Source organism: Embiotoca jacksoni, unplaced genomic scaffold (assembly GCF_022577435.1).
Source record: "Embiotoca jacksoni isolate LCO1_2020_lvr unplaced genomic scaffold, fEmbJac1.0.p SCAF_10, whole genome shotgun sequence".
Taxonomy (NCBI): domain Eukaryota; kingdom Metazoa; phylum Chordata; class Actinopteri; family Embiotocidae; genus Embiotoca; species Embiotoca jacksoni.
In genome coordinates this window covers 16,210,473-16,222,643 of record NW_027185230.1, presented here as the reverse complement: position 1 = coordinate 16,222,643, position 12,171 = coordinate 16,210,473, and the positions used below count along the sequence as shown (strand labels likewise).

General features: G+C 42.0%; 1 protein-coding gene across 1 annotated transcript in view; it reads right to left on the bottom strand.

Moving 5' to 3' along the window:
• Positions 1 to 12,090, bottom strand: part of mtrex (Mtr4 exosome RNA helicase) — a 19,380-nt gene extending 7,290 nt beyond the window's left edge. The window contains exons 1-17 of the mRNA XM_069169942.1: positions 11,988 to 12,090; positions 11,455 to 11,595; positions 11,111 to 11,177; positions 10,911 to 10,973; positions 10,668 to 10,780; positions 9,942 to 10,116; positions 9,718 to 9,808; positions 9,289 to 9,413; positions 9,029 to 9,127; positions 8,706 to 8,820; positions 8,457 to 8,588; positions 4,995 to 5,074; positions 4,435 to 4,545; positions 2,404 to 2,505; positions 1,292 to 1,417; positions 483 to 633; positions 55 to 227 (exon numbers count right to left, since the gene is read on the bottom strand). Coding sequence (XP_069026043.1) covers positions 55 to 227; positions 483 to 633; positions 1,292 to 1,417; positions 2,404 to 2,505; positions 4,435 to 4,545; positions 4,995 to 5,074; positions 8,457 to 8,588; positions 8,706 to 8,820; positions 9,029 to 9,127; positions 9,289 to 9,413; positions 9,718 to 9,808; positions 9,942 to 10,116; positions 10,668 to 10,780; positions 10,911 to 10,973; positions 11,111 to 11,177; positions 11,455 to 11,595; positions 11,988 to 12,088 — 1,965 coding nt within the window. The 5' untranslated portion in view covers positions 12,089 to 12,090. The remainder of the gene's footprint in view (positions 1 to 54; positions 228 to 482; positions 634 to 1,291; positions 1,418 to 2,403; positions 2,506 to 4,434; positions 4,546 to 4,994; positions 5,075 to 8,456; positions 8,589 to 8,705; positions 8,821 to 9,028; positions 9,128 to 9,288; positions 9,414 to 9,717; positions 9,809 to 9,941; positions 10,117 to 10,667; positions 10,781 to 10,910; positions 10,974 to 11,110; positions 11,178 to 11,454; positions 11,596 to 11,987) is intronic.
• Between the last annotated feature and the right edge of the window lie 81 nt (positions 12,091 to 12,171).

Genomic DNA, 12,171 nt, shown 5'->3' with positions numbered 1-12,171 from the left:
GTGACTTGAAAAATCGGTAACTACCGTCAGGCCATCTGTGTGTGGGAGCTGTACCTTGACCAGTCGTCCGGGCTGCAGGAAGGGCAAGCAGTATTTGGGTTTGTGGACGAACTCTTGTATCTCTTTCCCCAGTTTGGCCAGCTGCTGCCGGATTTTAAAGTAAGTGACCACGCCCTCTTCGTTGGGGATCTCGATGGTGTGGTACTGCTCCTCCAACTTCTTAATTTCTGCACAAAGAAATGAAGTGACGTGAATAAAGTTCAACCTGGAATGGAAATAAATTCATACCAGACACCTGATAATGATGTTTTTAACTTCAACAATATTTGTTTGCCATTGGTATATAACACAAAATACTTCCTCCAGATGTTTCTGTATGATGTTATTTTCTTTCAACAAATGCTTGTAAATTATTACTGTAGAGTTTATCTGCCAGTTAATCCAGCCTGGAGTGTGCAGAGGCACATATGGAAAATACTCACTCTCCACTACACCAGGTAAAGCCCTGTAGTGTTGGAACTGGTAGAAAGACTTCTCCAGCATGTATTCTGGGTTGATCTCCTCCACGCGCAGCAGGTTGAGCACCATGTTGTAGGTCAGGTGGAAGGCACTGTTCAACGGGTCGGCTGAGCCCTGCACAGCACGATGAAATCATAAAAATATAACTGTTACTGTAGTAAAACACAGCTGGAATTAATCATGTGTTTTGATATGAAAAAGAAATGTTAGTATTGTGCTGAAAGTGCCAAGAATGTATGAGGTCTAAATAAATGCAGACTGGAGCCATTTGCCCCACTTAAAGTAGTGAGGAGGATTTTGCAATCACAACCCCCCACCCCCCAACCACAAATTGGGTTTGATCAGCTTTCTCCGAGACTCCCTGGGATTCAAGTGCTGCACCAGCGCCAGCAAACAGTTTTACATTAACCCAACCTCTTTGAAAAGATATGCAGCTACATATTTATAGCAGCACAGCTATAAATGTGTCAAATCAAAGACAAAAGACAGAGACTCTCTGGCTTCTCTGCGAGTGTGAGTAGTCAAGTTTTGACAGAGCACCAAATGGCCTGATGATCCACAGAGAGAACAACTTGAGAGCCACTTCTGACGATTTCCTTTCAATTGTTCAAACAGATTGTTAGCGAGACCGCAGGGAAACGTGTTTAATTGATGGGACAGCGGGACGATTCCTGCAACAAAACAACTTGGAGACAGCACCGAAGAGGTTTGAAAAGATAGGATTGAACTTGCATGGTAAAAAAAAAACTTGTAGCATCTAGATCCACTGTACCTTGAGGAGCTGTTTGCCCACAGCTGGACTCATCTTCTCGTCCGCCATGAAAATAACGATTCCTCTGTCATCCATTCCTCTCCTCCCAGCACGCCCAGACATCTGGATGTACTCACCCGATGTAATCTAGCTCACATGAAAAAGACGCATGATATTTAGAAGAAAGGTATAAAAGAATAAGTTGTTATAACTGCAATATAAAGTGTATTTGTTGTTGTTGTTGTTGTTGTTATAGCTGAGAAAACAGTTTAAAACTGTCTAAAAGCAGGAAGAAAATCATGGTGCTAATGTGCATAATTCAACCATTAGCGGCATTAGTGCCAAATATCTGCGTTAATAATACAGAAATCCAGATGATGCAACTATCTTGTGCGAAAGAGGGTAAAGCAGTTGTCCACAAGCCTTTGAGGACTATTCTCCGCATCACACATGGCTCTGATTAAAGTCCACATAACTGCACACAAAAAAAGGCAGACTGGATTATTTTGTGTTGAAATGAGGTGATCTGATCTTCATTTCAAGCATGCCATAGGATCGGCTGTTGATTTGAAACACAGTGCGTTTCAGGAATGAGAGTGGTGTGTATTGAAGTGAGAGTGCCTGCGTGGAGCTTTGGCACCATCAGAGGCACCAGATGTTCCTGATGAACTTCTTGGAGGGCAGTTTCCTTCTTCCCCCTCATTCTCTTCAGGCCCTGGTGTGTCTGTGTGTGTTGGGAGCCCATGAAGTGACAGCAGCCTCACACACAGCCCCCAACTCTTATAAACAATACGTGGCTGTTTATGTGGCGATGCAGGCTGCAGAGCTTGAAGACCTTATAAAGGAACACGCTGTGTAACAACTACACACGGGACAGAGTGCTTTTAAAGAGACAGCGCAGTTGACGGGGAGCTCTGCTTTTTTTTATTGGCCTCTTAGTGCTACAGAGAGTTAGCTTTCTTTCTTCCTGGATTTTTAACTTTTCCACAAATGGATGACTAGTTTACATAAACTACAGTATTTAAGCTCATCTTCCTGCTTATGTATGGTCACAGCCACAGCTATGGAAACGGAGGTTCCACAAGATAATGTAGGGGACATAATTTTGTGTGTGTGTGTGTGTGTCCTCTTACAAAGCGGTGACTCTTGCCATCAAACTTGCGTGCACTGGTGAAGAGCACGGTCCGAGCCGGCATGTTGATGCCCATGGCGAATGTCTCTGTAGCAAACAGGGCCTGCAATAACAATAAAATATTCAGACAACGTCATTTTCAACTCAGCTTCCAAGGTGCTTGGTGGAGCTTTCTTCCAAACAAAGATGTACAGTGGGTACGGAAAGTATTCAGACCCCTTTAAATTTTTCACTCTTTGTTTCATTGCAGCCATTTGCTAAAATCAAAAAAGTTCATTTTATTTCTCATTAATGTACACTCAGCACCCCATCTTGACAGAAAAAAACAGAAATGTAGAAATTTGTGCAAATTTATTAAAAAAGAAAAACTGAAATATCACATGGTCATAAGTATTCAGACCCTTTGCTCAGTATTGAGTAGAAGCACCCTTTTGAGCTCGTACAGCCATGAATCTTCTTGGGAATGATGCAACAAGCTTTTCACACCTGGATTTGGGGATCCTCTCCAGTTCCGTCAGGTTGGATGGTGAACGTTGGTGGACGGCCATTTTCAAGTCTCTCCAGAGATGCTCAATTGGGTTTCGGTCAGGGCTCTGGCTGGGCCAGTCAAGAATGGTCACAGAGTTGTTCCGAAGCCACTCCTTTGTTATTTTAGCTGTGTGCTTAGGGTCGTTGTCTTGTTGGAAGGTGAACCTTCGGCCCAGTCTGAGGTCCAGAGCACTCTGGAAGAGGTTTTCTTCCAGGATATCTCTGTACTTGGCCGCATTCATCTTTCCTTCAATTGCAACCGGTCGTCCTGTCCCTGCAGCTGAAAAACACCCCCATAGCATGATGCTGCCACCACCATGTTTCACTGTTGGGATTGTATTGGGCAGGTGATGAGCAGTGCCTAGTTTTCTCCACACATACCGCTTAGAATTAACGCCAAAAAGTTCAATCTTGGTCTCATCAGACCAGAGAATCTTATTTCTCATAGTCTGGGAGTCCTTCATGTGTTTTTTGGCAAACTCTATGCGGGCTTTCATATGTCTTGCACTGAGGAGAGGCTTCCGTCGGGCCACTCTGCCATAAAGCCCCGACTGGTGGAGGGCTGCAGTGATAGTTGACTTTGTGGAACTTTCTCCCATCTCCCTACTGCATCTCTGGAGCTCAGCCACAGTGATCTTTGGGTTCTTCTTTACCTCTCTCACCAAGGCTCTTCTCCCACGATTGCTCAGTTTGGCTGGACGGCCAGGTCTAGGAAGAGTTCTGGTCGTCCCAAACTTCTTCCATTTAAGGATTATGGAGGCCACTGTGCTCTTAGGAACCTTGAGTGCTGCAGAAATTATGTTGTAACCTCGGCCAGATCTGTGCTTTGCCACAATTCTGTCTCTGAGCTCCTTGGACAGTTCCTTCGACCTCATGATTCTCATTTGCTCTGACATGCACTGTGAGCTGTAAGGTCTTATATAGACAGGTGTGTGCCTTTCCTAATCAAGTCCAATCAGTTTAATTAAACACAGCTGGACTCCAATGAAGGAGTAGAACCATCTCAAGGAGGATCAGAAGAAATGGACAGCATGTGAGTTAAATATGAGTGTCACAGCAAAGGGTCTGAATACTTCTGACCATGTGATATTTCAGTTTTTCTTTTTTAATAAATTTGCACAAATTTCTACATTTGTTTTTTTCTGTCAAGATGGGGTGCTGAGTGTACATTAATGAGAAATAAAATGAACTTTTTTGATTTTAGCAAATGGCTGCAATGAAACAAAGAGTGAAAAATTTAAAGGGGTCTGAATACTTTCCGTACCCACTGTATGTTGTAAGCCACTAAATGCACTGTGTACCGTCAAAGAACTATAAACATGTTCAATGTGTTTTGGTCCTTGTAAATCATTTGGAAATACATTTTGAAAAATCCCCCCAAAAAAGGATGTGTACTCAATGGGTTGAATCTGGGGTACATTTAACAAACAAATGCTGGTTCTCTTCAACAAAACTCCTCTTTATTAAAGTGTGTTTTGAGGAGCATCTTCACACGTAGTCATACCTTGAGCAGGCCTTCAGAGAAAAGGATCTCTATGGTCTCTTTCAGGATGGGCAGGAGGCCTCCGTGATGGATTCCTATCCCCCTCTTCAACAGCGGCAGCACATGTTCGACCTGAGGAACACCGAGAGGCCCATTATTGCTGAACTACTCAGCGATTCACCGGTTTGGTTCATGGATATCACGGACACTAAATCAAAGGAGCAGAAAATGGAAACCCTGACCCTCGTAGTGGAAAAGTGTGCCGTAGCGGTCTACCCACTAACAACCGCAACACGGCTGGTTTTCATAATGCGACTGAACCCAGCGGGGAAAAATAACAGGAGCTTTGTGTTTGAGCCCGTGTTGACATTATGTGTGTCGCTATTTACATTAAGGCTGGTTAACTGTCTTCTCTGAGCAGAAAACAACTGGAGGAAATGAAGAGGCTTTTATTTTCTGTGGTTTTACAAGGTGGCCACTTTGGGTTCAAAAACTGGAAGGTTATTAAAAAAAAAAAAAAAAAAAAAAAAAAACATCAGAGATTGTGAGGAAACAGCATGAGAAACACGAATCCTGCTTACTTGAGGCAGTTTCTTGTCTTCATCGGAGAGACAGTCCACTGCGTTGTTGAACACTTCCTCCACGAGACGTTTCTCTTCATCTGGAACACACAAATCATGCATTTCTCAGCATCCTCTTATCCTCATTCAAACTGTGATCTTATTATTAGCACAAAGTCATTTCTGGCATCCTTAACAGATCCTCATCATCCACAATTTGAAAATGTTATTTCAACATAATTTCTTTTGGCATGCGAGGTTAATGTGGGACAATGTGGAGAGGGGATTGTCTGCAGAGGCTGAGCGAGTCTGTTGACTATAGATTTTATCAGATTTTGCAGCCATATGTTTCAACAAAACTGTTTTTTTTTCCAATCTTATAGTGTGTATTTCTGTAGAAATAGTCATAAATATTCAGCTTTTTCAACTGATTACTGATTGGAGCTTCATTACAAAAACAAACATTGGAAAATTACTGGAAAACTTTAATATAATGAATGAACTGCCTGTGCCAAAGCCATCAGTATTTTATTACTGTGCTAATGACATTAAATTGTTTGCTGTGGCTGGTTGTTCATCCATGTGGAAACTTAGTCACAGGGTCTTTCTTTATTCATGAGACATTCTGGAAAAAGTTCCTTGTTGGAGTTCCACAAAGTCTGATGGCTCCATGTTTATTTTGAATGTCACATGACCTGAAGTCATGCCAATAATGAAACTTATGTCACTGGTATATTAATACAGCAACACCACAGACAAATACGCCGTGAGGCCAAAGTAATTCAAAAACAACAAGTTAAGCCTGAGGTAAGTCCACGGCTTCAGTACAATCCGAAAAAAAAACCCCTCTAACATCTAGTTTATATCACAGATCAAACAGAGGAGAGTCATATCGATTTTTGAGGATGCACTCGAAGAAAATAAGGTTTTTAAGCTCGTGACCATGTCCGTGATGTTTTATGGGCGAGTACGGGTTAAGACAGCCCGGGTTTCATACGTCACTAAAGAACTAATCGACATGCAGAATGGGGCTTTTCAAGATTCATTTACAGGCCCTTGAGGCTGCAAAGCTCATTACATCACAATGCATGAAAGCATTACAACATACACTTCTTAGAGCCTCACCAGTAGATGGGCAAAAATCTCAGTCATGAATAAAGTTAGAGAAAATGCCTCAAAACACAAGCCAATACAAATTACTGAGGAGCACTTAAGTGGCCTTCACTTTGTATTCTCATATTATCTTTGTGAAAGAGGAACATTTTTGGCAGTTAAAAAAAGGATCAGAAGGTCACCACATCATTATGATTCAGCCTCTGGTGACCATGAATCCCACAGCAAACTGCATGGAAGTCTGGGTATCCTGACTATGGCTATAAGGGGCACTCCAGCATTTCTTTTTTTTTTTTTTTTTTTTTTTAACACAAAGTTTCCTCTCCATGATGAGAACTACTCAGTCTGTGAAAACAGATAAATAACACTTGTAAGTTCCTTGGTTCTACATTTATTACAGAAGGATGTCCAGTTTAAAAGTTTTAATTATTCTCTTTAAACTTTATGGACGTGTAATACTACATTTCACCCCTATAAATTATGCAAATTCCTGATGATGAACAAAAGGTGACTGTGGTCAACAAAATCATCTTGTGTGTACAATGACTATCCAAACCAAATTCACTGCTATGTGACCAGTAACTGCTAAAATATTTGACCTTGGATTAAACTGCTGGACGTGCCGACATGATCAACTTCAGGCTCGGCCAATAGTAGCAAAAACATCTGTAATGCTGCTTTACAGCCAAAAAAAACAACTGCCTGAATGCTGCAGGTCAGAATCACAACATCTCCAGCTCGACCTACGTCCATCTGTCAGTCTTTGCATAAACCAACCAGAACTCATATAACCTGTCTGTTTGTTGCTGCAGTTCTGCATGCGGTCAGTTGGTTTGTAGTTTCGGCCCCAGCTGGTTCCCTGACTCCAACACAGCCCTGCCACTCCACAAACACTGCCCAGAAACTGTGTCACCTCATAGAGCAGGGGGAAAGGGGGGGGGGGGGGGGGGGGGTTGTCTTCAGTGTTCAAATAAAAGAAGAAAGCACAAAGTAAAAAAAAAAAAAAAAGGTAGAAGAGAAGGAAGGAGGGTAAAGAGAAGCTGGTAAGGAGAAACTAGAGGAGCCACATGGCTCCAGCTACTCATCACAACCCACCTACACACAAACAGAGGAACCCGTGTACATACACACTGGTTAAACAATGTGGCTTCTCAACTGTTTGCTGGACAGAATTGGTCCCTATGAGTGTTTATGACAGACAAAAAGAAAAACAACCTTCACGACCGATACATTGCAAACTGCAAATTTTGGTTTGTATTACAGGTAATTTCAAGTTCTACTTTTGGAAAAAATGTGTGTTGCAGTTTTTATAGCTCTTTAAAAAGTCTTTACATCTGACTGCTACTGCTGGATATTATCTGCACAATGTTCTGAGAAAATTGGCTTCAAGAAAATTCTCAAAACACATGAAACTCTTGGAAAAGAGAAATTATTTTTTGAGTTTTTCCATTTCTTTTTTTCCCCCAATACTGGCAAAAAATTTTGGCAGCTTCTATGAAATAATGACCGTCAGTGCTGGAAGAGCTCTTCATTAAAACAAACCTCCTCATTTATAATAATGTCACAATGCAGGAAAAACAAACCGAGATGAGGGAGGGAGAATGTTTCCCCATGTAGGACTTCATGACCATGTTTCACTTCACTGAAAGGAGCTTGGAGCAGGTGGATGTGAGCCAGGCTCAGTGTACTGCTGGATTATCCCCAAACATGCAGAGATTTGTTCTCATGAAGCAACTCTTCCACTTATCCACTGGACCAACTGTGCAGGCACAATAAGCCATATTCATGGCACTCCCTCAGTGGAAGGACTCATTCAGCTCGGCCGGCCAACAATTTAGCATTTTGGTGAGTGGTTTCGCTTCACTAATTTCTCTCCAACTCTCGGAGCAATTTGTCACAAAAATATATTTGTTATGACATTTCAGTGTGCAAAGACAATCTGCTCCCCAACTCCAGACCCAATCAATCAATGTGCTGAAAGTGTAACTTTTATACCCGATAAATGGAAAATGCAGTTAATGACAGTTGAAATAAAAGTAGTTTAATTTTAGCTGGTAAGATGTGCATTGGGCGAACCAGCTGCTGAGTGGCCACGTGGGCCAGAAATGCTCTGAGCAAAGGGTCTCTGGTTCAATTCCCGACAATCCAGACCTTTACTGCAAGTCATTCCCCTGCTCTCTTTACCAACAGTGTCTGTCTCAATTGTCTCTATCAAATAAAGGCAAAAATTGTTACAAAAGTATAAACAATACCCACAATGCTCCACTTGCTGAATCACCAGCCATGTTGTCAAGCACAAGTACAACACAGACACACACCCACAGGTTGTGATGAAAGCACCGCTGTAGCCACAATCACAACTGCACATACCCGTGTTAAAGTCCAGTTTGGCCACCTGCAGAGCGTAGGCCTCGCACTCCTTCTTGCTGAAGCTGAAAATGATGACAGGCTGGAAGTTCCTCTCCATGATCATCTTCACTATCTTGAACACACTGGATGGACCTAAAGAAAGTACACAGAAATGAATGCTGATGTTAATGACTCAATTGAACACGTTTACTAGTTTTTACTTTTGAAAATCTCTCTCTCTCACTCACACACACAAACACAAACACACACCTTTAGTCCCTTTCCGTCCTCTTGGGTCCCACTTGCCACCTCCACTGCCCCCAGTATCGCCAGCATCTCTCAGCACCTGCATGGCTGTGTTGAAATTGTCTTCTCTGAAATCTCCCTGAAGAAAAGCACAGACGCATAGAGATATTACGCATATCGTGTAATAACACTGATGCATCTTAAGACACATTTGGTCGTCATGGCCCAATTTGACACTGGAAAAATAAAGTCTGATTATTATCAACTAGGGAGTAGCGTTGGACTCCTCGTCATTGATCGATTAGTTCCAACAGGTCTTAATGAGTGTAGTTTGCAGGTGTCCTTACATTCTCATCAACCACCAGGTGGAGTCCATCACCCCCTGCTGGAAAGATGTAGTGTTGCAGCGGAGTGGGGCGGTAGTCTGTGTAGACCACATGGCATGGCTGCAGGGGACAGGAGATGAACATACATCATTAATTATGCAAAAAGGACAGACAAGCACAAAGAAACTTTAGACTGTTTCCTTAACAATGGGATATTTGTTGACAGACACAGTAATTTAATCCCTATAAATATAATATAAGTCAGTATAGTACTATCCCACCTGCTTATGTAAGTGGCAAATCCACTCTGCAAACTGTTTGGCATTGGGGATGGTGGCTGACAGGAAGACGTAATGCACATTGTCAGGAAGAAGAATGATGGTCTCCTCCCACACCACACCACGCTCTGAAATGCACAGAAAGCAGCATGACTTGTTATCTACAATGGACCTTATTCAAGAACATTTGCATAATGTTATCCCAAACCTCTGGTTGAGCTTTGTTTACATGAATGGGAAATATTCATTCACAAATATTTGACCACAGAGCAAAAAGACGTTCACACTGCTGATCTTTAAATGCTGAAAATATTAAATGTTAGGTGTGTGTAGTTGTACTAGAGGACCCAAAACAGTAGTAAAAATAGTAACATCAACATCAATTAATCAGCATGTTGATCGTGCAGTTTTGTTTTTGAACACTGTACACACCTGCGTCTCTCATGTAGTGGATCTCGTCAAAGACGACCCACGCTACTTCCCTCATGATCTCAGAGCCCCGGTACAGCATGCTCCTCAAGATCTGGAAGAAAATACATTTATCATGACAGACCAACCTCTCCGCTCCGTCTCTACATCCCACTGAGCCAGACCACCCTCCAATAATACTTCACGTGTCTAGTCACGGCTCCGTTCCACACAAAACTGTTTCCCACCTCTGTCGTCATGACGAGGCAGGAAGCGGTGGGGTTGATGGTGACATCACCGGTCATCAGTCCCACATCCTGGAACTCTTCGTACATCTCTCTGTACTTCTGGTTGGAGAGGGCCTTGATGGGGCTGGTGAAGATCACTCGCTGCTTCTCTCTGAGAGCCAGTGCAATGGCATACCTGCAAGAAGAGGACACGAGAGTGAAACAGGTTGAATTGGTAATCTGTCATTACCACAGTTAATGAGGTGAAAGGGAAATGAAATAATGTATTGCTTTGTCTAAATAACAATTATGACATCTGAAGTCTAGTTTGCTTGAAACAGAGTTTGGTGCTTAATTCAATACTTATTTTAAAATTCGACATGGAAAAATGTTCGCTTTAACCAACAAAACTAGAAATCAAAAGGCAGGATATTGTCACTTAAGAGAAAATGTACACAAAAATTTAGTTTTTCAATTTTAGTCTAGTTTTTTTTTTTTTTAAGAACTTGAAGGACAAGTGGAAACTCACAAGTGACAAATTCTCTTACTGTTACCTCAAATGTGTCACATGAAGAACACACCAAAGTACAGGTGGTAATAAGAGGATATTCAATATCTCACTTACATAGTCACTGTATGTATTTTATCAGCATATTTATATATAAAACTTTGAACACAGCCATGGTCACAATTGAAAAAACTGTGATTCCTTACGCAGCACTGTGTTTATAGATAGAGGATACTCACTCAGCACAAACAGTCTTGCCAGCAGAGGTGTGTGCAGACACAAGTACAGACTGATTGTTGTCAATACATAAGATGGCCTCACGCTGGAAGGGATCGAGAATAAAGGGGTACTCCTGCAAGACAAGCCAGACATATCAAAACAAAGGAAAAACAATCCGAGTGTAATGCCTCTTTTTTTTTTTTTTTTTTTTTTACAATTTAAACGATCTCCGCATAAAATCCAACAGCAATAACTGCGTTTACCTTGGCTGCTTTCCCCACTCGAGGTTTCAGTGGTTTATATTCATCATTTGCTTGCAGAGCGACCTATTAAGGGAAAAACCAAATTTTTTAACAATTAAAAGTTTTGACACATCAAGTCACATCAACCAGACAGGTGATAATATCGAGGGGGGGGGGGATAAAAAATTACACATCAAAAATATCAAAGTTGCTTTCTTTACCTCATGTGAGCATCCTTCCACAGTTTCGACTTGCTCCACCTTCACTTGAGGCATAAATTCTGCAAGGCTGCAATAAACAAAGGAAAATAACCCAATAGTCAACGACATTGACTGTTGCTGCTTTTACTATTTTTTTTAATAAATTATCTGAATATAATGACAAAGTTGGTAAAGACAGAACAGCACTGTAATGCAGCCTTAAAACAAGGAGGGAGGTGGGGGGGAAACAAAAACAATAACACCACATCACAATATACGACGTCCATAATCTAAGACGATATCTAGCATCATATTACGATGTGCACAATTATTGATATATTGCAATAATACACAGTTATACTCACTTTAGGTCGTTAGCTGAGACTGCCTCAAGTCGAGGTCTCTTCCCAAACACCACCTCCTCCCCTCCGTCACTGTCCGCCTCCCTCTTGGCCCGGGCACACAGGTCGGGCTCCTTGTCGGTGCCATTTTTACCCGCAGCTTTCCTGGAAGACAGAAAAATAAAATAAAATAAATAAATACACATTAAAACACAAAACACACGCGTACGTGTCGTTAACCGAGCCGGCTAAATTCACAAGCCCGCGTTCGCTCAGCACGTGGAATTAGAAACTCTTAATAGCGTCACAGAAACGCGGGGAAGTGACATTAAAGCGTAATAAAGCGGCAAGTTAACGTTTATCAGCACAACGAGTCGCGTTATTTAGTGTTTTTTTTTTAAAATTATTATTAACAAACCAACGAGCTAACTGTTTAGTCCGAGGAAGGGTTCACCGACTGGCACGAGCCCACATGACGCCGCGTTCAGGTTCCCCCGGAAAATAAAAACCGGCTAATTTCAAACACAAAACTAAACTGCGGGAACATAGCTTTTTACCCTGTGTCTGTAGGCGCACACGCGGGTATTTTTTTGCTCGTAGTAGTTTGCTGTTCATCGTCAAACACGCTGAACAACCCGTCTCCAAAGGCGTCCGCCATGTTTGTTAGGGGCACACTTCCCACAATACAACACGAGGCTATTTAGGTATTACTTCCGCTACGGCGGCCGTCGTGGTCCAAAA